The 27099-nt window shown below is 36.2% G+C and overlaps 1 protein-coding gene across 2 annotated transcripts in view; it reads right to left on the reverse strand.

The window, feature by feature from the left end:
• Positions 1 to 27099, reverse strand: part of LOC115246052 (nesprin-1) — a 100748-nt gene that overhangs the window by 20460 nt on the left and 53189 nt on the right. Inside the window, exons 38-47 of one of the 2 annotated variants that reach the window (XM_029824638.1) lie at positions 26031 to 26841; positions 25804 to 25962; positions 25360 to 25722; positions 25134 to 25244; positions 11056 to 22443; positions 9862 to 9972; positions 9387 to 9692; positions 9030 to 9164; positions 1342 to 7496; positions 434 to 1130 (exon numbers count right to left, since the gene is read on the reverse strand). In XM_029824638.1, coding sequence (XP_029680498.1) covers positions 434 to 1130; positions 1342 to 7496; positions 9030 to 9164; positions 9387 to 9692; positions 9862 to 9972; positions 11056 to 22443; positions 25134 to 25244; positions 25360 to 25722; positions 25804 to 25962; positions 26031 to 26841 — 20236 coding nt within the window. Of the gene's footprint in view, positions 1 to 433; positions 1131 to 1341; positions 7497 to 9029; positions 9165 to 9386; positions 9693 to 9861; positions 9973 to 11055; positions 22444 to 22654; positions 23178 to 25133; positions 25245 to 25359; positions 25723 to 25803; positions 25963 to 26030; positions 26842 to 27099 lie in introns of those variants that run through there. The other variant, XM_029824639.1, reaches the window with a different exon arrangement.

Below are 27099 nucleotides of genomic sequence, written 5' to 3' on the forward strand. Positions count from 1 at the left end.
CCGTGGTAAGAGAAGAATAATATCTATTTTGAATGACATAGAAAGTAGCCCTAAACATATATTTTTTATCCACATCTCGCAGGTTTAAATAAAGAAATAATAGGGAAAAATATAAATTATTTAAATTAAGTTAATTTAAAAAATATTTTATTATGTGTGTATTTTATAATAAAATTATATGTTATAAAATAAAACTAAATTTAAGAGATGTCTCCACATATTAATAGATTTGTCAGCATATATTTTAATTTTTTAACAATAAATTAAATAATATCAAGTTATTATAAAATGCAGAATAAAGGGATATATCTCTATTTATAATTATACTTATTTTAAGAATAGTTAAAAAATATATATGTGTGTGCTTGTGCGGAGATAATTGTATCATGTGTAGACATTATAAATATAATGGAATTAGTATAAAATTACTAACCTGATATAAAGAGATGTATTGATCGTAATCGGTCGAGGTCACTGTTTGAAGATCAGGAACACGTTGATGTGCAACTTGGAGCCATCCTCTCTCTTCTTTCGCACTTTGCTCCAGTAGCATCCATCGTGACGCGGCCAACGCCATTTGTTGCGCTCTTGAAGCCGCTTGATCGAGCAACGCTGTCGCTTTATCATGAAGTTTTTTATGCAGATCTGAATGTTTGGCTCTGGTTTCAGGGTCTAGATTGCCTTCCAACGATTCGAGAATCGCGCGACAGTGATTTAAATTGACAAAGAACTTTCTGTGTTTCTGCATCTCCTCTTGAAGATATTCCAGGCTCATCACAGATATCGGACTGTCTAATAGATTTTCAGCGATGTCGGTAATTTGCTCAAATTCCTGGAGCGTTTGCTCGTATTCCTCAGCTAAGACGAGCAATTGGAGAAGACGCTCTCGTTCGACGTCTACATTATGACCAATGATCTTCGTCATTTCATGTGCGGCGTATGTTTCGTCGGGTATAATCTTGCCTGGGTAATCGCGCAATAATCCGCAAGTAATATTGATAAGCTTACTCGTCTTCCACATATGACAGCGATTTGTGTTCTCCAATTTATCGAGTTCCTGTAATTTCCAACGTGTGGAATTTTCACTTTCGATTATATCATCAAGCTGTTTACGTTGTTCGTCGACTAGCCTGTAACAAAATTGAAATATGTTAATATAGAAAAGACAAGAAATTGTTAAACAATATTAAAATTATTAAAATTATTTGAATTTTCTCTCTTTTTCTCTTTTTTACTATTTCGGATTTTATTTCTTTTAGCTTAAAGAAATATGCAACAAAAATGTTACATTTAATAAAATTTTATAGTGCTATTTATTAATATTTTTGCGTGATGTCTTACCTATATATATTGTTCACGCCATTTAAAAATTCGTCCCATTTTGCAAGTTGTCTGCTAGCATGTTTTTCTTCATCAGTTGTAATATGCTCGATGATTTTCATCTGATGCTCAACAGCGTCTATACATTTTCGTAATCTTTCCCGTTCTTGTTCCGGATAGTTTGGCTCTAATTGCTTCCAAATGTTATCAAACTCGCAAATATTTTCCTTGACATAATCCATCTCGTCTTTCAATTCGATAAACGTTTTAGCATCCTCGTGAGAAGGCCCAGTCGGACATTCTCTGGTTAGAAAAACTCGATACTCGATAGTCTCCAGCCAAGTTGAGATTGTTTCGACGATAGTAATAAAAGTTTCTTCAACCATTTCCACATCGTCCTCTTGAATAGCATTTTTTAGTTGTGCCAATTCTTTGCGAATATCTGACGAACGTTCTTCCACGAGTTTCTCCGTGGTGACTTCTTCGAGATGTGCTATGTGCAAAATGTTACCTAAGTAACTCGACTCGTTGGTATTCTGTAGATTTTTCACTCGATCAGTTATTATTTTCGCAGCTTGCATCGCTTGTGGCGTTCTCTGATATTGCGGTTTGATGTCATATTCCAAAGATCTTTCTAGAAGAGAAGCTGTAGACAAAGTGTTAAGAGATGGTACTTTGGTAACGGATTCTTGCCACAAATTCATCTCTTTTCTTTCGTATAGTTCGGAGCTAGGCAAGGCTGGTGCAAGTTTTTTATGCGATTCGGATGTCACTTCGGCATATGTCGGAGTCTCTGCTTGGAACGATTCAGTGATTTCTTTACTGAGAATAGATTGCTCGATTTCTATAGGTGACAGTGGCTCTTCAGTGGTATCCATCGGTTCAGGAGACGACTGCATAGATATAATTGCGGACGATTTTTCTTGGTCCGATGACATCAGTAATGGTTCTATCATCGGTCTGTCAGGTAAAAATGGCATTTGTACTGCTACTATTTCAGATATAGCTGTTGTTTCTGAAATGTGGCGATCTGAATCAATCATAAATTGATCCGATGTTTTCAAGGTAGTTGAGATATCTGGTATGCCTTGAATGTCTTCTTCATGTCGATTCGTGCTTTCTGTTATACTTCCCGATGCAATATCCTCCGATTTAATCTGATCTAATTCAATCTGAGGTATCATTTGAGAAGAATATTCATATACTGCGTCATTCACAACGTCATTATTTTCCACTAAAGATGTTCGCCTGCTGACATTTTTCTTGGCTACATCGCAGTAAGACAATTTCAAGGTAGTATCTTGGGACTTTGTTGGCTGTCCAAATATAGATTCGAATTCTGACTTATCCTTGTTAGATAGATTGATTTCCATGGTTTTGTTGTGCTTCCTCTTCCTTCTTTGCCGTTTAATCGCCTTGCTATTGTGTTCTGCAACATCCGCGTCATTATTAAGATCCTCAGTAGTTGTTGTATCTTGCGAATTATCAGGTGTTTCTTTGCTATCAGATGTAGCAGTATCGAGCGTGTCACTGGCAGACAAGTCTATGCTCGCATGAACATGAATTTCAAATGATGTATCCGGAGTAGTGTTTCTTTCCGATATCGAAGATGATACCGTAGATTCTTCTGTTTTTACGCTATCTGATGATTTTAAATTATCTTTTACCGTAGGTATTTCAGAAAATTGACGGTTTATTTCTTTCTCGACAGATGCTTTTCTCTGCTCGATATTTTCTGGAATCGTTGTGAAAATCTCTGATATTGGTTTGTCACTCGCAACTTCCATTTCTCTTACCTCTTCTATTTTTCGTACTTGTACATCAGGTGCTGCTGGAGTTTCTATTATTTCTGTAAATATTATTTCCTCTTTCTTCGTCGTTTCTTTTAAGACGTCCGCTTCTAAAACGGGCGTTCTTTGTGCATCTTCTTTTTCAGCTGCTTCTATTTTAGAATCTTCCGTACATGTTTCAACTGTATGAGTTGAAATTAATGTTGTTTGTTGAGATATCGACGTCATCTCGGCCGGCTGGCTCTCTTTCTCTAATGATGTTTGTGCGCTAATTTCACACGTATCAGGAATATTTTGTATACTTTTCTCGATTTGTGGTATCAGATCTTCTGTTTCTATTTGCATCGAACTATCAAAGGTCTGAATTTTCTCTGGAGAACTAGTCTGTGATTCTTCCTCGGTAGTCTCCTTCATTTCCTCGATGCTGGTTTGGATAGATTCTTCGTATACTTGTATAGGTTCTGGACTGATAACAGTTGGACTGGTTTGCATTGTAGCCTCTTTAATTGATTTTATTTGCATTTCGGTTTCTTGCAGCTCCGTCTTTCGAGGGCTCTCTTCAGGCGTTGTTTGTGTCTCAATTGTTTCAGTAGGCGTTTCAGGTATTGCGATTGTTTGAGTATCTGTATGCAAAACATTTGGTTGCTCCGGACTAGGCAAGACATTTGTTTGTACATCTTTTTCCAAACATTCTGGTCCTTTTGGAGATAATGTTTGAATACCACTTTCCTGCAGAATAACTTTCTCTGCTATTGGTGGTGGAGTAGTTTGTTGCTCAACTTCCATCGCGGTATTTATTATTGTCTGAGTTTCATTTGTCATCATTAAAGCTACTTCAACAGGCGAAGTCTGCATTTCCGTGGAAAGAACATCAACTTCAGTTGTTTGGGCTTGAGAATCTTCCATTTCCGTTTTAATGAAAGGAATATCCTCGATTGGACTAGTTTGAATAGCAAACTCCTCCATTGGCGTGGCTTCAGGTGTCATAGTCTGTATACCTAGATCTTCCACTTCCGGGATTTCTTCCACGATATTTTCCGTAATAAAATCAAGTCCTGGTTCTAAAATTGTTTGTGTCTCAATATGAATCTCTTCAGTTTTATCTGTTTGACTCTCTTCTTCTAAAGTTAAAGGTAACGGTTCAGGAGATGTTTGCATAAATGTCGAGCTCTCCTCGACTATCTTTGGAGTAAATGAAGTTGAAATATCGCATGTTTCTATAATTGTTTGAGTGTTTGCGTCATCTAATACAGCTTTGCATTCAATAATATTCTCGTTTTGTAGTGTCACTTCGGCTTTAGTTTCTTTCGCCTGACCCTCTTGCTGCATTATATCTTCTAAACTATTTTTTCCCATTACTTTATTATCTTCTTTTATTGCATCGTTTTCTTTTATGTCATCTTCTACTTTTTCAGATTTAGAAATCTTTAAATAAACGCTATCATCTGTAAATATCGCATCATCGCTGCTAGTTTTGGGCACTTCAGTTAGATCCTCATCTTGAATTAATCGAATCTTTTGCTTTTTCTTCTTTTTTCTCTTTCTTTTTGCGCCAATCTCATCTTCCGGTGTAATCGACAATACATCAACATCATCCGGTTGATATCCATTTTCTTCGGCCACAATACCGTCATCTAAACTTAAAGACGATTCAATGTTAGATTTGATGATCTCCGTAACATCCGGTTGCGGCTGTTCACTAGCATGTTTAGATGAATCAGATGATGGGACATTAATCTCCATAGATTCAGCAATCGATGTAGCAATGGAAGTACTAGATTCTGCTTCTACAGGTTTTTCTGAAGACTCTGTCTTATCCTTGTGGCGTTTCTTTTTTCTACTTTTATGACTTGTCGTATCTGATTTACTTTGCTCCGAAGATTCGATGTGAACATTGACTACTTTGTTTGCCGTCTCTTGTAAGGTTTCTGTTTCTTTTTCAGCTGTAAGAAAAGCGCTGGTTTGTACGATCTTATCGTGTATTACTCCTGTCGTTTTTTTATCCGTCGGAAGACTAATGTCTACATCCTCCTTAACGATGCTATACGGGGCAATTTCGGATCGTTCTGCCTGAGTTTTGATAGAGACCAATGGTTCCATTTCCTCATCTTCTTTACTCACAGACAAGGCTATCTCAACCTTATGGAACACCGGTTTGTACTCGGGCTTGAGTGCTTCATCCCTTAAATTATCTTCTTCCTCTTCTATAAATAATTCTGACATTTCTCGTTCTTTAAGTGATGTTTCAATATCTTTTAATCTTGAAGCAGTTCTTTCTTCGTTAGATTTAATAATTTCACACGGTAGAATGATCGATTCATTTTGTGACTCTGATTGTTGAAGCGATGTTAAGGTTACATCTTCTTCTTTACTCTTGGATGGTTCAAACGATCCGTCTTTCTTTGATATTCCTTCCTTTTCGTCTTCTTCCTCTAACAGAATGACATTCGATATATCGACATTTGTACCAGCTTCTACAGTGCTGCTAACATCATGGTGCATTTCTACTTCTACCGTGCCGTTTTCTAGCTCGATATTGAGTGTTTCGATTTTTATTGGTGCATCGTCAGACTTACAAATAGTCTTGGTGACCACCGATTCGTCATCTGTTACTGTCGGCTCTAATGGCGATTTTAAAGATTCCGGTTGTACTGCCTCTGTAACATAGACATCTTCGACAGGAGTCTGCAAAACGGCAGATCGTTCAGCATCGATGAATGCTTCATTATCAACAGGAAGTGTATTTATGCCATTTACCTCAGTGGGGAAATGTTCGTATTCGTGTTCTTTCATCGTTTGTGTTTCCATTTCTTTTGGCACTATATTTTCATCACGTTGTAAAACAGAAACGCTTTCATCATCTGGAACATTAATTAAATTTTCTAATTGTTCTAATTGTGATACATGTTCTCCCAAAGAAGAGAGCGTTTCTTGCATCGCAGTTTGCTCGGAATCTGCTAACTTTATCTTTGAATCTGTCATCAAGAATTCTTTTGACAACATGCTTTCATCTACAATATTCGATGTGTCAATTTCTACGACGTCATCGTTTTTTTCCGCGGTCATCATCGGTTTCTCTGTAATTTTTTCTTTTATTTGATCTCGACGCTCACTCATTATATCCTTAGCAAATGGCCCAAAAAATGGCCCCTGCATCAAATTATCGGGAGTATGCTCTATTGGTATCTTTGATCTCATCGCTTCCTGCTGTTGTATTTCGATTGCTTTTTCCGCAGGAACTATAATTTTTTGATCTTCATTTTTAACCACATTAATACTGATGTGCGGTATATCTTGCTCGTTTATTTCTATCTCTTCAGGCTCTTCGATCACTTCTTCGGTGGTGGTTTCCTTGCCATTTATAATAGTAACTTTCCGAATGATTTTGCGCGTCTTTTTGATTACTCGCTTAGTGACTTGCTGCACCACAGCATGAACGCTCGAAGTCCTTGTTTGATATTCACCACCCTCCATCAGTATTTCTTCTTCAACTGGTTGGCAACTAATATCTCCTATCTGACCCTGCGTCACCATGTGCGTGTACCGAGGTTCAGTTTCATACTCCTCCACATTGATACCTTCGCCAGCGCCTGTGGTGACTTTACCGCCGTAAATCTGTCTCGTTATAGTCTCTATGGTACCATCTGGTCTCGTTTTAGTCACGGTGATTTGCTGATCTCTCATCGCAGCCTCTGAGAAAGCTTGCATCATCAGTGGCGTGTCTCCAAGTGTCGTCGACAGCGTGGACATATGCTGCTGTGTAGTTTGTTTACTGACTGTAGTACTTCGTCGTAATTTTCTTACTATGATTCTTTTGGTGCCGTCGGCATCGACAACTACCTCGGTAGTAACGTCGTCCGGTTCGACTAAAATCGTCTCGAAAGATTGTGGCGCAACATGGACAATGTTTAGTTCGCTTGTCGCGCTGTCGGTTTTTTTCGCATCTTGATATTTCATGTCGACAACGATGTCTTCACTAGACAAAGCGCTAGATTGCTCCTGTATTAGCTCTTGACTAGAATTAGGTGGCAAATATTTGGTTGCTATCTCAATTACGTCATGATCGCCTTTCGTGGTTTTTAGGATTTTTATAGCCTCCTGCGTTTGAGCAGCCTCGTTCGGTAGTAAAACTTGCGTCGTCTGCGTCGTGAGAGAATGACATGTAGGCGACGATGGAATTTGCGTTGTAGATGTTTGTTTTGTGAATTGGGCTTTTTTTTCCACAACGTCGTCGATTAATAAACTTTGACCAGTTTGTAAGGAAACATCAGCCAAAGAGGGCGGACCGCCTTCCAAGGAAGAATTAATTGAGGGTGCTTCATCCAGAGTAGCATTGTCTCTCTCTGTCGATTCATCATCAGCTTGAGCTTGCTCATCACAGATTTCCTACGAGGATAATAATTGCCTTGAAAAAATGTGGTGCTATATTTACAGCATTATATCTTGAATAATTGTTGCATGTATGTGTGCGCGCGTGTGCGTGCATACTTGTACTTTTATATTTTGAGTTTAACAAATGCTTCACTTTATTGTCACTGATTATTTTATTAATGAAAAATAAACAGAATATTAGTTTTGTATATATATATGCAATGAAAAATTTCCTTTGTTAAACGAATCAGAATAGAAACTCACAAACTTGATATCACATATTTATTTAAAGTCTATAAATTTTATTTATTTAATTGGTTAGATTCAACAAAATAATCCTTCTTACAACAATATAACATGTTTTTCTTTGGTAATACAATAAATTTTTTTATGTTTATTTAATAAATCGTTTTTAAAGAACCAATTTGTGCATATATATATTTAATAGTAATATATAGTGTATATGAATAAATATATGTACAATAGTCAAAGACTTGGAATAGCATTAATCAATTTTGTTGCATTATTTTTTACGGAATTGTATAATTGTATATTTCCGAGATAAATCACACGCGCGTTTGTCGAATCTTAACGGTCAAAACATTGTATATATTTTACATAGAGATTATTATATTTATGATAATATTATCGTTAATTATTCACATCGCTGAGTATGATACATAACTATAATGATTGACAATGGAAAGTAAAGAGGAAGGGGGTTATTAATAAGAATTCTTTAATTTACATGAAATATTACAGCAATATATTAACATTCCTTTTACTAATTACATGCAATGCCTATACTACATCCATCACCTTAAGATGAACAGAAAAATACATAACAATCATGATACAAATAATCTACAATAAATTAACAATAAGAAATAATGTACGATGCGTGATATCTATAATGAAATGTGCGTGATGAGAAGCGCATGTGTCTGTTTGCAGCGCGACAATGATAAAGAAAAAAAAAAAAAGAAAATATATACTCAGAATAATGCTTTCTATATAAATGAATTATTTATGTGTCCGTAAGCCGTGCAAAATTAATTGTTTTATTAAGCTCGATGACTAGAATGCCTGTACCATATGTCGAACCAATGCGTTGTTTATTACCGCTTATTACAAAGAATTTAGCGCGCATCGTTTATAATGATTAAACATTACACAATGTTTCTTATAACTATCCAAATTTAAAGCAAATATTTCAGACTCTTACTCAAGAGGCAGAATATTCTCAATGCAGATTTATGATGTTCACATCCAAAAATTCTTTTTATTTTACGTGCAGCTATTAATTAATGGCTTATAATTTTTTCTCTGACATTTACAGTTTTTGATTTGCCATTACGAAGCCACCAACTTTGTAATAACCGCAATTTGCAAGCCTTTTATATTTTGTTCCATATGTCGCGAAGCTTTCGCAATTTTCGAAGCCAGAATTTATTTTCCCGAATCCTTTGTAATATTATTTTAAGCGACCGAGGCACCAAAAAGAGTGATGTTTGCGAAAGCCCCCAAACTTTGGAAAACGTTGAATACCTGCTGCTTTTGTGAGAGCTGATTAATTGTGTTTACGAGGGCTTTCTTCAGCTCTATCGCCAACGCGCTCACTTCTGGTAATGACTCGAGTTCTGAGACTCGATGTGCGCGACTCCTTAATTCTTCCTGTAAAATCTGCCGATTGTGACAGACGAGATATCGGTATTATTTCGCGTACGATGAAATAACGTATCATATAATCATTTGAAGAAATTAAATCTTGATATTAAAAATTGAGATGTTTTAGATCTAATATATAATTACTAATCATTAACGTAAAAAGTAAGAATGTTAAATATACGTTTGACTAAAACTATTATAATTAATTATATCGATGAATAACATGATCCAACAGACCTTGTTAGTATTAAATGAATGTTGTTCGTCTATTTTCGATATGATGTTTTTTAGCCAAGTGTCTGTTTCTTCGAGGAATAATTTGTAGGTATGAATCTCTTGGCTGCGTCTTTCTCGGTCCTCTCGCGCCTGTTCGAGAGCTGCCCGTCCTTGCTCCGCTTGATCGAGAAGGGAGGTAATACGCGTGTGAATTTCCGTCAAAGCTGCTAAAAGTCTTTGAGACTCAATATCGGCAGGAATCTCGCGTAATCGCCTTTGAAGTTGTGCAACCTCTTCGTCGTAGGTGTGAAGCTCCGTCAACATGGTCTAAAGTAGACAGAAAGAATTTCTTTCGATTTTACAAACAGAATATTCGTTTTCTTATGTATTTTTTTGTACAATAAATATAATTTGCACGAATAACAATATAAATTTAACAAAAATCTTTTTCATATTTTTCTCTTCTTTCAATTTATCCAAAATCAATCATTTTTACCGTAAGAGATGATAGCATAGATTCTATGCTGTCTACAGGCAAGTGACCCATTGTTTCTTCGAAAGTCGAAAGTCTTATTTGCAGAGAAGCAAGGCCTTCCTCAACAGTATCCTAAAACATAAATGCTTATTAATAATTTCATCGCCGATTATGAAATTTATTACTATTTCAATTATGCTGTGCACACGACGGAGTCCAATCAATATTTTCACACTGCGCATTAATTTCATTAGCACCAAAAACTTTAAGAACCTGTAAAAGAAGGTGTTGTAATGGCATAAGGTTATAAAATGGCACAATATAAAACACATTTAATAATAAAGGCATATCAATAAGATGAGAACAACTCCTTCAACGTTTATTATAATAAAAATCCGCATAAACATTTTTATTACTACGTATGGAACGATAAAAATCTTCATGCAAGATGTCAGTGAATATTTTGCTAAGCAATCCGAATGCAAAGACCTATCACGTAAAGTTGCCAGCGACCAAAAGTCAAAAGAATTAAAAACTGTGTATTAATTTTTATTCCCTATTAATTGCTAATAATTCTTTATCATATAGATTACTATTTAGTTATATATTATATCTTGAACTTTTAATATTACAAGCTATAACAACAATATAATGATAAAAAGGTTGGCATGTTGAAGTGTACGTAATGTGAGAAGAGACACTATTGCAAATAATATTATTTATACATATATTTATGTAAGAGCGAAATAAGCATGCAAATATAATGCAGATAACATATTATAAAAAGATGATGAAATTATTACTATTTCATGCAAACGGCAAGGATATTTTATTAATTAATTTTAATTTGGTTTCTCTATTGATAAAAAAATTAATTATGTCTTGCTATGTGGGATTAGAGGAAAGTTAAAATAACAATAAATCAATAATATAGCAATAGCAGGAAGAGAATAACAATATATACACATAAACACACACACACATGCGCGCTATATTGATGGATCACCACACACGAAAATTACACATACTGGACTCAGTATCGAACAGCAAAAAGAAAACGTAATCGTTATAGAATAAGAGACAGAAAGAGAGGGAACGAAAAATTAATGATAAGGCAACGAATATATATACATATACATGTATATATACATATGACAATAGACTTGGTTCAAACTCGACTAGAAGACCGAACACTGGCCATGACGGTGATCGCACCTGGATCCTGCGTATCCTTTTTTCAATCTCGTCTTCGGCCGTTTTTTTCTCCACTTCCTCATCCGAACTGCATCGCTGCATAGATTCTTGCCTCGTCTCTTTACCTAAATGCAGTTTGGATCGTGGACGAAGATGGGCGAGGGTCGACGATTGGATGCAAGTGCTAGGATAATCAGGACTTTGGACGTTATTCGAAGAAGAGATGGCGGGGTACTCCTTCGGATCTACTTCGGAAGCGAGAGACTTTGTATGCGACTCGGTCAGTGGATCGTTGAAGGAGGGAGACGTTAAAGGGAGATCAAGAGACGATAATGGGACATCGTTTGGCAACGATAAGTCTGAATCAACCGCTTGATTGTTAATCACGTCAAGTGACAAGCTATGATCCGGCGTTCGCTCGCTCTCATTCGATAGATAAGTGCTATAATCTCTCCAGCTACATATGCCACCGGGCAAGTCGGCTATCATACGCTCTGTCTGGGGTGCCCCGAAAAAGAAACGCGAATCTCCGCAAGTGTCCCGCGATCTACCGCCCGAATTATCGCCGTCGTGATCGTCGTCATGATCTCTAGGACGATGACGATCGTCGGAATCGCGTTGGTTACCGCGTGAAAGTCTTTTTTTCATGTGAAAAGCTAAGTCCTCGAAGTGATCGCGCTCGGCTTCGTGATAGGATCGTTTGTCAAGCCAAAAACCATGGTCGTTTGAGAGATATCGTGAATTACATAATTTGGATGTAGGTTGTTCCTGCATAAGAAACGCCGATGATACGTTCTTCTTTCGGTCAGGATTCAAAACTAAAATCTCATCCGCTATATAGAATTGTACTTTGGATTTCACGGGCTCGACCGAAACATCGAAGTTCTCTTGTTCAATGCTTGCGACGCGTTTCAATTTATCCTCATCTTCGAAGGAGTGTTGCACAGCTGAAGATAATTCATTGAGAGGTAATGAATGCTTTATGGTGACATTTATCAAGTCGTTTGAAAACTCTACCGGCATGTGAATATCATTAATTTGACAGGATTCACCTATTTTTTCATCAGATTTATTTGTTTCAATATTATCTGGTATTGATTTTACTTTTGTGACATCAGTGTTAACCGTGATATCGTACAATTCCGAAGTGTCATCTGATTTAGGATCGAGTGTTTTTATTTGAGGCAATTCGGTTTGTTCTATATCAACCATTGTCAAAGTGATGTTATAGCCAGATTCGGCTTCCTCGGGTTTAACAAACTTCTCTTTTTGATCAATATTTTGATCAATTTGTTCATTCTCCGTGATTTTTTCTGAATTTGCTGTTGGTTCTGTAGTATTATTATTTTCTAATAATTTTATTTGTTTTTCATATGTTTCCTGTTCACACTTGATTTCATCTTTTGTTTGTTTATTAGATGTTTCAAAGTTTTCTTCAAGTTTCGTCTCAATTAAAACATTTTCCTTCTCTTCTTTTGAATAATCGCAACTGGATTCTGTTTTCAACTCTGTCTCTTTTCCAGTTACATCAATCATTTTGCTTGTAGTCGATACATTTTCATCTATAATATCAGTAGTATCTTGTTTTGCACATTTTGACAAATCTTCTTGTTCCTGAAACTCTTGTTGATCTTCGAATTTAGCATCAAGCTTTTTCAAAGATTTGTGTTCATGTTCATCTCTTTTTTCGGATGGATATTTAATTTCAGCTATTTCTGTTTTTATAGATGATGTAAGTAATTCAGATTTCTTAATATTTTCTTGTTCGGTTGTTTCCGATGTAACAAAGGAATCGTTCTTATCAATTGTATCTTTCGAAAATTGTAAAATTTTAGTTGGTTCATTGTCTAATTTTTGACTTTTGACATCTTCTTTCTTGATCTGTGCAATATCTGATATTACATCCTTAGAGACATTTATAATCTCAGTCTTTTCTGCAGTAAATGAAGTTTCAGTTTCCGTGGAGTCAGCAGTAGATGTCTTTATAAAATCTTGAGACTTGGTTTTATTTTGCCGTTTCTCTTTCTTTACTTTAGCCTTATTTTTGTGTTTCTCTTTATCTTTTATGGGATTTACTTGTGAAAGTAATGCTTTATTTTCGATTACAATTTCGGATTTCTCTAAAGATTTGTCAATTGTTTCTATTTGTGCAGTCTGTATTTCAGTTATCGATTCATCATTTTTCTTTGCAGATGCTACATCCATTCTATCTTTTAATGGTGCAATATTTGCAACTTCTTCGGTTATTTCATCCGTTTTTTCGACTTTAACATCTTCAATAATGTTTGTTTTGCCAAGTGAATCAATAGATTTGTTTTGGGCTACATCTTCTTCCGTATCAAATTCTTTTCTTTCACTTGGTTCATTTTGCACTAAAGCTCTTGCTTTTTTTCTTTGTTTTCGTTTCTCCGCTCTTGTAAGTTTAGAAATTTCTTTCTGTTCCATTATTTTTTCCTCCGCTTGTTTTATGTATGATTGTTCACACATCTTTGTATTCTTTGGTTCGTCAACTGTCATATTCTGCTCAATGCTTTCTTGTTCTGTAGTTTTGTCACAAGTCATAGCCTGTTGCTCAATATTTTCTTGTTTGTTAGTCTCCTCTGCTGGAATTTCTTCATTCAAATTCGTTGACTTATTATATGTTATATCTGTAGTAACTGCTTCCTCGAGTTTTATTTTTATTTCGTCATCTAATTTTGGCTCCGTTAATAATTCCTTTTTCTCTTCTAAATCTTCAGCTATAATCGCTTCCTTGTTTATGTCGGAGACGCATACATTTTTAATCAACTGTTCAGTAGTGATTTTTACTTTTTTATTTTTCGATTTTTTCTTAGATTTCGTAGCACTACTTTGCTCTGTAATTGGAAATGCTTTTGCATTTTTACATTCATTGTCTTGCGCATTTGTATCTTGAAACTTATTAGATATTTCCATGTCATCTACTAATTTCTGCTCTTCTCTTGGTTTTTCGATATGTGTTAATTCTTTTTGCTCATTAACTTGAGTGTGTTGTTTTATTTGATCCTTGCTAGACTTGCTCTTCTCTGACTTACTTTTTCTGTCTTCAAATGTTTTGTCTTGTACAGGCTTTATTTCTTGAATAGTGGTACTCTCAGCATTCTGATCTTGATTTTCAGCAAGTAGTTTCTCACTTTCTTTCTTACGCTTATGCAAATCTTTTTGCTGCTTAACTGTATTTTTATTTTTAGATGCATTCATCTTTTTAGATGGTTTAGCGAGTTCTTGCACAACATCTTTTTTAATAATATTTGCCAATTCGTCGCTCTCCTCATCGATTATTTTTTGTTCATTATCATGTTTTTGTGTAGGCTCCTTATTCTTATCTTCAATCTTCTTCTCGGTTTTAATATTTTCAGATTCTACATTTGACGTTTTAATCTTCTTGTCCGAATCTGAAATTTCTACAACTGAGTGTCCGTCATTTCGTCTAGCACTTCGAGAACGCGATCTAGAACGTCTGGAGCGCAATTCTTTTCGTTTAACAAATTCCATGAAACCTTGTTCGTCTACTTGAATCAAATTCTCTATCGGCTTTTGTTCGAGGGTCTCCTCTACATAAATTTGGACCTGCGCCGAAGGCCGTTGTTCTGCAGTCTGTTCCTTATGAAGATTTTGCCCGAGACTAGGAACGCTATTAACTTCTGGCAATTCTATGGATTTTTTGCCAACTATTGCAGCCCATGTATTTGTTTCTACTTTCATACACGTTTCGTCATCTTTTAAACCAGTAAGATTAACACAAGTAGACGAAAGAGATGCTTCTTTCTCTATTTCTTCTACCCAAGGAATTGATACGTTTTGGGAAATAGGCTTTACTATACTCGTTTGTTGGTCAGGAGATTGATGCACCATTATTTTATCAACTTGTTTATCCTGCTCTAATAATTTTTCTGTATTTATATTTTCATGCATCTCGTCGGAAGTGGATATTTTTGCATTGTTCGCTTTATCATCAGGCTTTAAAAGAATAGGTTCAATTATACGTGTGTTAAGATCAGCGCATATTTCTTCTTGAGAAGTCTGGGGAGGAGTTCGTCGAGAAGAGGCTGCGACTTGCGCATAAGATTTATTGCCTTCTTTAAGCTGTTTCCTTGATTCAATAGATTTTTCCGCAATCGGTTTGATAATTTCATCTGTCGTTGTTGCTTTTAATTCCTCACTAACATCTTTACTTGTTTGTTTTTCTAATGGAGAGAAGTGGATATCTTGTTTTGATGAAATTTCGCATAAATTATGCACGACTGATGCTTGTGGTTGTTCTACAATATTCTTAGCATTATCTATTGCATCTTGACAACTAATAGTGGATGTTTGAGTATTCAAAGAATCGCCTTCCAAAACAGTTGTTTCTGTGGTACCAACGATGGTTGCCCACGATTTGACATTCGAATTTAATGAACTGTCGTATTTAGGCACATTATTCTCTGTTGATTCTTGTTGTTTTTGTACAATCGATGATGCTCCAAGTACATTCGATTCGATTTCCGTCGTTTTAGAAAGTACGTTATTGTGATTTTCCTTCGTGTTATCTTGGTGTTCTGACGTTGCTAATTTCTCCTTGAGTATAATTGCAGACTTTTCCACTTGCTTCTTAGATTTTTTACTAGATTTTGATTTATGTTCTTCGAATTTGGATAACGGTTTTTTGTGTGCTTCGTCAATAGTATCATGCACTTTTTGCTTCACTATAGATTCGTTTAAATCTTTCAATTTTGCATTATCTTTGGATGATTCAGACTGTTGTTCATCCGCTGTTAAAGATTTTTCTATATTAGGTTCAGTTATTTTCTTCAATGTTTCATGTTTTTCTAGATTACTTTGTGCTGGTGATAAACCGCTGTCAGTAGTATCTATTTTAATTTCGACGTCATTTTGTTTCTTAGATCCATCTTTAATCTTTGCATAATCTTTAGCTTTTGCATCTTTAATATGCTTTGATTCCTTTTTTCTCTTTGATTGGTTTTTCATTTTCTCGCTTTGCTTCTTGCTTTCCGTATACAAAATATTATTCTGAATATCTTCTATGGCAATATGATATTCATCTTTAACAGCAGTTTCTATCTGAGTTGCATTATCTAAGGTTTCAATTTGTTCTTTTTTCTTCTGAATTCTTTCTTCTCGTTCTTCAATTATCGTTTCTTTTTCAATCTTTTCTTCTTGTTTTTCGATCATTATTTCTTTCTTTTCAACATTTTCTTCTGGTTTTTCAATTTTTGCTTCTTTCTCAAACTCTTTTTCTCGTTTTTCAATAATTTGTTCTTTTTTCTCAATCTCTCCTTCAATCTTTTCTTCTTGTTTTTCAATAATTGGTTCTTCCTTCTCAATCTCTTCTTCTGTCTTTTTAATTTGATCATCGAGAGTGACATCAGTTACTGTTTGAGTTTCTGGAACGTCAAAATCGTCATCAAGTATTATTTCCTCTTCAAGAAGATCAATCCAAGCATCATCAGATTTCAGATTTATAGATGATACCACTATTGGTGTTGTTTTAATTTCTAATAATTCTTGTTCGGTTTTAATATTATCTTTCATAACAGCTTCTTCTATTTGTATATTTGTGTCTGTTATTGCTCCAGCATTTATCAATTGATTATCACTGATTTTTTCAACAGGTGATGCATTTAATTCTGTAATTTTGCTAATTTCTTGTAATGTTGAATCGATGCTAGTACCATTTAAATCTTCTGTTATATCAGTGACTGATATAGTATTAGCAGTTGTGTTAACTAATGTTATATTTGGTTGTCGAATTTCTTCGGCTGACACTGCATCTATTGGCATTTTCTTTTCAATAGTTTGTTCAATCTTTTCTACTGCAGAATTTCTTAAATCGGAGTCATCAGTTGATACAGATATAGATTTTTCAGAGATGGATTTATCTTTAATCCATTGTGACTCAATTTCGTAAAAACTGCTGATCGGATATTTTGATGTCTCTATGATAAGAGCATGTCTTCTGGAATTAATTTCAGATATTTCTCGGTTCTCAGATTTAGGTTTCATTACTGATTCTTGTACAATTCTTTCTATATTTTCTGATTTTGTTGGAATTACAGCAGCGGGTGATTGAACCTCTTTTATTATTTTAACTATTTTGAAATGGCGATAAAAATTACTTTCTGCGTTATTATAAGCGTGACGATCCATGGCATAAGGTTTAATAACATCTAAGAAATAATCAGGTATTATTTGCTTCTTTGTTTTTATATTTTCGGGTATATTCTCGCTTTTTATTTTACTAATGTTTATAACTGTTTGTTCATCTACTGCTTTTTCTTGGTTACTCTGAGTTTCGACATTGACTTTATTTTTTTCTACTTCATTTTCTTCTAATTCTTTGTTTTTCATATTTGCAATACATGATACGTCTTGATTAATTTTAGTAATTACCGTAGTATTATCTGTTTCGACAGAATTATTAATATTTTGACTTTTTATAATATTATCATTCTGTGAAATAATATCACCGGAGAATGTCTCTTCTTTTTTCATATTATCTGTCTCGCGTTCCTCTTCAGAAATTTTTATATCTGATTGACGGATATTTTCCTGTTCAATTGTGAATTCATTTAATAAAATTGATCCTTCCTGTCTTTCTATGTTATCATCTAAATGAGCAACAAGTTCTCCTTTTTTATCTTCAAGCGCAATGATCATCGGCGCGTCATGGAATTTTTCTGAAATGCCCGGGCAAACCTTCCTATCTTGCATACTATCGAACGGAGCTGATTCATCGGATGTCATTATGTTATCGGTGGAACTCGCGGAAATTAAACCTATTGTTTGGGAATTTATTGTCTGATCTGATTGTTCCGGACAACTACAAACGGGAATATCGTTCGGTACCCTAGCGTAAGTAGTGGTGAGACTAGCCTCTACGGTTTCAGGACGCAAAGTGATTAATTCGGTGACTTTTGAACCTACGATTTTGGGTAAGGGTATATTTTCTAAAATCTCCACCGATTTAACGGACTTGATATTGGCAGGTGTGATTTTTATCGATCCTGGAATACTCGTGCTGGTAGTGGTTACGGTAATAACCGTTTTCTCTATGATCAAAGCCTTTCCTGTTGATGGCAATTGTTCGGATTCTAAATTATTATTATGTATATTTTCCTTGTGTTGCTCATGTATTTTAGCCTCGTCGACCGAATCGCTCGAAACTTTAGAATCGAACTCAGCTTCAGTGTTTTTTAATAATTCTTGCGTCTCTTCGGTCTCAACATTATCAATTTTTGTAGGCGAAGATGGATTTTTGCCTAATTCTTCTTGTTTAGGACAAATTGCTGGCTCCGAAATCTCTTTTATAACTTCTGTAATCAAAGAGACTGCTTCTGATTTTTCAGTATCTTTGATAAACTCCATAGTTTTGTTATGTACATCTTCCTTTATTGATATAACTGGCTTGACGATTGCACTTACTGCAGTCTGATCCACATCTGTCAATTCAGATTTTTCTGTAGATTTTATATTAGGTGTTGATGCAGTAGATTGAATGACAGTTTTGCCCTTCGACTTGTTCTTTTTCTTACTCTTAGAAAGAGATGGCTCGCGTTTATTAACTTGGCAAGGCGTTGCATTTTCTCTTTCGTCTATTTTCAAATCAAAGTTATTTTCGGCATCCGTTTTTGATTGAATAAGACAACTGTTATCGGGTACTAATACATGCTCAGACACATTTGTTTTTTCTATAGATTGGACGAAATTTTCTATCGTAGATGCACTTGAAGGTTTTGATTCGGAATTAAGTTCGTCTTTTTTTCCAACAGATTTATTTTCGCTTTCAACAAGCCGTGGTGTTTTAATATCATCTTTGCTTATTTTATTTTTATCTTGAGTATTAAATTTCGTTTTTTGAGATTTCTTCTGTTTCCCCGTTTTCATTTGACATTTCTCTGTTTCGCGTTTCTCAGTTTTTTCAATCATTTTAATATGACTATTAATAGCTTTTTTCTCATCCATCGTATCTGCTGTCTCTGAATTTTCTCTCATAAGGTTTTCTGCTCCTAATTCAGCATTTGCATGACAATGTTCTAGTTTTTTATCCTCTGTCAATTCTTCAGCTTTATTTCGATCATAATTTGTTTCATCATTTTTACATATAATATTAGTTTGTATTATATCTTGTGTTTGCGGGACTGTATTAGGTGGCAATTCGATTTCTTTTGATTGAATTGTAAGATTATCGATTATTTCTATTATCTCTGCAATTTCAGCTTCGATTATCTGTTCTGATTTTGGAATATCAATTTCTTGATTTTTTGGTTTTTCGATTTCTGTATTATTCAAACTTATTTTAGTTTCATCTAGAACTTTGCTTGTCGGATTTACTGATAATGTATGATCGATTGCGACCTCAGATTTCATTTTGCTTTTAGAAGCTTTGTCTTTCTTTTTAGAATTAGTTTTACCTTTCGCGTTGCTATTTACTTTATCAAGTGCCGCGGTATCAAGTGCCTTTAATTTAGAATCTTTCTTTTCGGTATCAATTACTGGTTCAATAGATTCCAGACTTTTATCATCGATTATTTCTTTAGTATCATTCTCAAGTTTTTCTCGATTTTTATCATTACTCTCTGCATCCAGTTCTGATTTCTTCGACTTCGTTTTATTTTTCTCTTTTTTTGAAGCACCTTTCTGTTTTTTTGTGCTTTCAATTTTTATCGTATTTGATTTCTCGTTTTCCAACTCGATATTGTGAGCGACTGACAGTTTTACAGTTTCTGTTATATTGCTTTCATCGACAATATTCGTTTTATCATTTCTCTTATCACTTAGAGCATCGGATTGCTTTTGGACTTTATTCTCTGAAGATTTTTCGCTTTGTTCTTTGTTTTTTGTATTTTTGTCTGTTTTATTTTTATGTTTTGTTTTAATATCGCATTTGTCAGAATTATCAGATATATGGATATCGATTTGAGACTGGTCTTTTAACATTTCGTTGGAAATATCTTTCTGGACTTTCTCTTCGCCGTTAGAATTTAAAATTTTCACATCTTTTGTATTCTCTTTATCCGCGTTATCTTTCAAAATACATTGATCTCTTGCATTGATCTGATTTTGCAATGTAGCTTGTTCGAGCGGTGTGTTTTCTTTTATTTTCGTTATTTCTTTAGACTTTCTTGATTTAATGGATGTTTCGCCAAATTTTCTCCGTTTTTTGTCAACATCATCTTTACATTTTCCCAGCGTCTCGTTAGCAGAATTTTGAGATTTGTTTTGTTCTTCAATTTGCTCCTTAAATTTTTCTCTCTGAGATTTTACTTTATCCATATCCTCGATCTCTTTGAGAGCTTTGTCAATTTCGTCTCCTACAGATTTATCTACCTTTTTCTTCTTCTGCTTACGTTTCTTTTCTTGCAGCAGATTCATATCTTTAGAATCAGTTATTTGTTTTTCTCGTTGCACTGGTTTTTCTTCTCTTTTATTCTTTTCTGAACTATCACTGATGATATTAGATTCGTCTCGCGTTTCCAATTGTTTCGACGGGTTTAATTTTTCTTTTTTCTGTTTCTCGATTGGCTTATCAACAAGCTTTCGAGATTTTTTCTCATCTATTTGTTCAGTTTTATCACTCGATTGCCTCTTTTTGATCTCCCGTTTTTTTATCATGTCCCAGTCGTTCTTTTTAGATTGTTGAAATTGCTTGGATTTCGGAATCGAATCTTGCTCGCACTTCGGTTCCTGCAACGGCGATAATTCGCGGAACGATAGAGAGGATTGTTCCTTATTCTGTTGATCCTCGGTCGGCGATTTATTGATGATATGTGTTGAAGTAATGCGTGGGCTGAGTCCCTGTGAGAGTATTTGTGCGTAAGAAAAGATTTGCGCTTTGGATTCGATATTATTCAAAGATAACGTATCTTTTCCTTCTGTTTTGATAGAAATTTCCGAGGTATTTACAGACTCTTCCTGCTTAGACGTATCGATAGATTCAGTTATAATCGCGTCTTGAAGAATATCTTGTTTAGTTACTGGTACTTCAGTAGGTTTTTCTACCAACATCGGAATCTCGTTTCTCGTGTCGTTAACGGAACATTGTTGCTGCATCGGAGTTTGTTGATAAATATCTGGTGTTGGAAGATATGAAGTTTGCACTACATAGTGCTCTGGTGCGTAAGTCAAAGAGCTGTTATTATAAGGATTCAAGTTTGTAGTATCGAGTTGTTGCACTTGTTGATGACCGGAAGATGCATAAACATACGAACTCACCGGATACGTTCTGAGCTGAGACCCGATAAAACCTATTAACTTCGGCATCGGTTCCGGTACCATGTAATCGTACATCTCGGTTGACTGCACTGTCTCGGTGACTGGCTGTCTCTGCACGTTCTCATAAGGCTTGACGTGTTGCAGCATATCTTCCAAATCTTTGTCGGCCCAGTTACTCGGCCCGGATTCGGTATAGCTTTGCTCTTCTACTTTCATCGCGGAAATTTCAGGAGATTGACAGTGAGCCTCCGCGATTTGTACGTTTTCTACCTGCGTCTCTTGCGTTGGTGCGACTTGCGAAGCTTCGGTGATTTGTTGAGATTCGTCTACGTTTACGGTGAAGTTCACAGGGACTTGTTCCGTGCGAGGAGATTGAGTTCGACCACGCGAAGATCGTGAAGATTCTCCGGATAAAGGAACCATGTCTTGCCTGGATGGCTCCGCAAAAGAAGTGTTAGCCTGCGTCATTTGCATATTTCCGCGAAGAATATCAGCATAAGAAGTGGAACCGGGGACCCACATGGGACTGAGCGAACGTCCTTTTTGTTCTTCATGTGGTGCCAATGTGTTTCTTGTGGATTCTGCTCGCGCTTCTTGCCTGGGAGTCACTCTAAATCGACGATGGTTATATCTGTCGACTTCTTCCTCTTGAATCACCATCGCCTTCGGGTCTCTCGCATTAGACGAGTTCAACCTCCGCGTAGGCGATCGTCCTCGATGAGTTACGTGCGATTCAACAAGGACTTCGGATACATCTTGTTGATTCTCTTCCACTCCGATTGTAGCTTGATCGTCCACGGTCTGCACGCATTGTGCCTGCATTTTGGTTTGCGGTTGCGTCTTCGGTTTGTCCAGGTCACTTTCCTGAATTTGTGTTTTTGACACTTGTGCTTCATTTAATGGAAGACATTCTACAGTCGACTTCTGAACTCGTATAAGCGCAGGTCGTAATACTTGCGTGACCGTGGTAGAAGGAGTAACGTCTCGTTGTTGTCTGTACGGACTACAGTTTCTCGAACTCGGACTAGTACGTCCCGCTGCGATATCGGCATACGAGGCTTGACCGATGAGCCGGTATTCGTTTGAAGATACGTAGTACGGATCTACCGCGTATATCTGATCCAGCAGTGTTTTGCTGCGTTGCTTCCAATCTTCCATCCGTTCCTGCAGGCTCTGCTTTATCCGTTGCGGAAGGTCAGCCAAGGCACAACAATAGAATACATATACCATGTCAATTTCGAGGATTCTTTTTACATTTATCGTGGGATAGGGATAGCATTATTTTTAAAGCTAAGATTTATTTGAGCGAGTATCGAAAAATCTTTATCGAGTCTCTCAAGATACACAAGTCAACTGAATGGGTTTCGTGAATGAATGTACTCGAATATCGATTGGCAATAAACAGGACTTTTATTTTTCTTACTTAATATAATCTCGTTCAAAATCTCGTGGAGCGATAACTATTAGAAAAAATCAATGATCGATAAAAACTCTTACTTAGAAAAGTTGTGACACTAAAAACATAATCGCTTGAATTTTATCGAGGAACGCCGACGACGAAGACGAAAGTTTCATGTTATATTTTCGCTAGTTTGTTCTTGTCGTTAATATTGCCTTTGATCAAGTTTTAAATATGGAACTTGATACGCGGCTGCTATCGTCATCGTTATTCTTCGATTGACACGGTAGCAAATAAGGATGTTAAAAAACTTAAGATCAGACAAGCGATTTGATTCGTATAATTAATAATCAAAATTAACGACAATCAGAACCGGTTCAACGGCAATAGATCTTTATTATCATAGGTCCGAGGGTTCCATGTCCGGTGTCCCTCGTTGCACGAGTAGCTTAGATCTTTCAGTACGTGCCTGGATTTTACTTTGCAAGGATTTGATTTTCTCGCGGCAGATCTAATCGCGCATAGAATCGTAAACGCAAAATGAGAGTGTATAACACGTCGAACGAGCGAGAGAAAGGAAGTGAGGAACAGGAATGTTAAGGAAAAAGAGTATAGAGCGGAAAAAGTGACGATCAGAAATGATGAATAATGAGCAAAATGATGACGATCCCGGTAGCAGTCCCGAAGACGACGTAGACGATAATGATCGCAAGAGGGATAAAATACGATAATGACAAAGGTAGTGAAATAAAAGGATGTGATAGTGGCAGATAAAGTAGCACAGGCAACCGTTGGAAATAGCGAAGGTGTAAAGGAATAGGAAATATAGCAAAGAAAAATTTATAAATGAAATAATTGATAAAATGTGAGCAACAAAATAATAATAAACAGAATCTAATATAAATCGTAAGAAAAGAAGGCTTGGACATTCTGTCTGTGTGTCTTGCATGGTCTCGACACGTTTCTTGATATCGGAGGTCACTTGATTTTCATGTGACTCGTAAATGCTCTTTTCCATGTTAAATAAAGGTCCAAAAATTACATAAGGAATGTGTATATGTGAACGGTGCATGACACATTTTACGTGAATGTGCGATAATACTTCGCGTTTTACTACGGTCTTTCATCCTAAAAACGTAAGTGGCGTGTGTGCGTGATTGCTTATTTACGTTGATACACACGCGCGCGCACGTGCCTGTGTGTAGACACATATATACATGTGAGAGTGAACATATATGAAAATGTAGTGATGAATACGTGTATGATAAAGTAAACATGATAAATAAAATAATAAAAACCAGAAAAAAGAAACACAGAAAACAAGCAAAATCAAGTAATCTCCTTCAGAACAACAGTACAAGTTTAAGTAATTTTAGGAACTAAGGTACGTACGTCTGTGAAGTATTGTAGATTATGTGTATACGTAAAGGTGAGAAAGAAAAACGAAACGAGATAGTTAGAACATGATACCAACCAGCACCCCGTAAATAGTGTACCACCATGATGAACACGTAAAATCGAAAACTTTCAAGATTCAATTTCCAATTCGTTAATAAGTGACAAATATTATCATATAAAGGAGAGAGAAATAAACAATTTTTTAACCAATTTCCAATTTTCGCATTGTTTATTGTACAAAGCGTAGGATAGGCAAATTTAATAATAATTAGTAGATGATATAGTTATCTGTGATAGTAAGATATGATGTAGTTTAAAAAATTTTAAATTAGAAATTTGGGATTATATATTAGACTGGTAAATTATCTAAAGTTTAACACAAGTAGCAATAAAGAATTCGATTAACAAATGAAGTTCTCGATAAAATATTATTGATCTATTTAGTAACGCTTTATAAAGTTTTAATGCATGAGGGCACAAAAATAAGGTTTGCGCATAAAAGAAAAATGTAAGATGTGAAATGAAAGATGGGTACAATATACATATGGCCGGAAACATCTTCATACAAATTAATTATTTCAATAGTTACAACTATTTGATTATAATTTGATGAAAATGTTTCATTTAAGAAGATATTTCCGTTGGTAGTTGTTTATATATAGTTATTGGCCATTTCTTAATAGCATTTTGTACTGAAATCTAAGTTTCATTCAGTCTTTCTGACATAATAAAATAAAATGGCAAATAACTCGGAAATTTGTTCCAGGTTCTAGTTATACATATATGGTTAGTGGCTCGATCGACGGTTAGTTAAAAGTTACCGTGCATTCTGATTGTGCTCCATTGCTATTTTTAAATAAAAAAGAATTTGCCTAACCGCGCACGTGAAAACGAAGAAAATTATCTCCGACAATAGCGCGCACGATACAATAATTCAAAGAGTTCGTCATATAAAGGAACGCGTTTTTTCTTGGTGGTGGTTTTGAGTTGGTATCGAAAATGTCATTAAATGCCAAAATTAACTGCTGCTTCAGCGCACTTGTGCAAGTAATGGAAAGAAGATGCCTACCTGTTGTTCTTGGAAAGCCTTTTCTCGATCGTTCGTCATGTACGTCGGGCTGAGTACTGTTCTCAGCTGTTGCTCCACCTGCACGATACATTGTCTCAATTGTTGAATTTCCTGAAACGAAAACAATACGTTCTTTCGCTCGCGATACAGAGAAATAGATAATTGTGAATGATTCGTGGTCGAATAAAACCAAAATGCCGATTGGCACTTTTTCCATTCCGCTAACCTGTTGATATTGATCTATCTGTGCTAAACAGACTTCCAAAGAACTCGTTTGTTCTTTGACGGTATTGTGAAGGGCGTTGAGTTCGGCGATCAAATCATCAGCGGTGTTTCTGACTCGGTTATCACCGCCGATACCGGACCTAAAATGCACCTCGAGCTTCTCTACCGAGATTGTGATCTTCGTCTTTTGAATCGCAATGTCGCTAAGCATTTTCTCGCGGATTGCATGCTGATCGCGCAACGATTTCTTCTTGTTCTGCGGCGACTCCAGTGTCTGTTTGGCCTTCTCCATCCAATTTCGCGCATCCTTCATCTTCCTCTCACATTGCTCCCATTCTTCACTGGCCTCTTGCAGCAATGCATTCTGCAATACGGGGACTTTCAGTTTAACTAATTCAAATAGCAATTGTTTAGATATCAGTTCAAGAGAGTGCTATTCACTAACCCTTTCCAATAGCTGACCCTCGACCTGTACTTTGCCCTCTTCTGCCTCAGCCAACTTTTCCGGCAGATCGCCTACGCTAGTTACCTGACCGATATTTTCTAATTCTCTGCTCATATCGCTAAGATTTTTATTTACTTGCTTGCAGCTCTTGACCGCCGTCTATAAAATGAAGATAATGTCAGCTAAATACTGTCGCGTGAATCCTAAAGAGATGATTTACCACGTACCGAATATTCGTGCAGTCTTTGTCTGGATTGTACAAGAGTGCTGAGCTTAAGCGGCTCGACTAGAAACTGTTTCTTTTCCTCCGTCCATGCTTTAACGTCCTCATAAAGAGTGAGGAACCTCTGCCAGGCGTCTAGGGTGTCGCCCACAATTTGTTTCTTCTCCTCCAGCCAGCTTTTGACCTGCGCCAGCTGTTCGGAGAGATTGTTGATTGTGCTGTTGATCAGCTCTTTCTCAGCGTCATCCCTCGTGTTCTTAATGATAGTTTGCCCGTTTTTCGTCAGTCGTTCGAGCTTGTCGCTAATCGTGCCCAGCTCATTTTGTATCTGTCTGAGATGCTCCCTGAGGACGGCCGGTTCGATCGATCTGTTTTGTACTTTAAGTTCAGCCTGCTGGATCCATGCCTGCACCTCGTCCACGTCGGCCAAATAGTCCGATCTGGTGGTCCTGGCACGTTTCTGATCTCTCTGTTTTTCCTCCATCGCCTGTGCTGTTGCCTCGGCACAGAGTTCGAGTGCAGTCAGATGCTGGGTAATGTCGCTCGGTACCAGCTGCTGGCTAGCTTGGTACCGCGCCTTAATGCTTCCTGAGAACTTCTTCGCAGTGTCGATGAAGTCCTCGACTTGCGAATGCAAGTCGCCTAGTTCAGCCTCGATTGCGTCTTGATCAATGCCGTAAATGTACAAGCTCGAGGCGCTTTCGCGCGCCTCGTTTAATCGTTTCCGCAAGCGCTCGATCTCACGCTCGATGTTCTCGAGCGCTTCCAAATCTTCGCTCGCCTTTTTGGACTTGCCACGAAGCGAGCCAACGAGTCTGAAAGGACGATTCAGACAGTGACTTTTTATGAATGACGAAAAAGCCTCTCGCAGAGATTAAAGAAACAGCTCTTAAAAGTATTTTTATTATATAAGCGCATTGAATGCATATAATAATATAAATAAGTACAATTCGACGTTTAAAGAAAGATTTTTAAGATAGTTTTATTGTTTATATATATATATATATATATATATATATATATATATAAAATTATATGTTTTTTTTTGAGACTCTAAAATATTAATTCCTATA

This window comes from Formica exsecta, unplaced genomic scaffold (assembly GCF_003651465.1).
Source record: "Formica exsecta isolate Colony F162 unplaced genomic scaffold, ASM365146v1 scaffold138, whole genome shotgun sequence".
NCBI classification, from domain to species: domain Eukaryota; kingdom Metazoa; phylum Arthropoda; class Insecta; order Hymenoptera; family Formicidae; genus Formica; species Formica exsecta.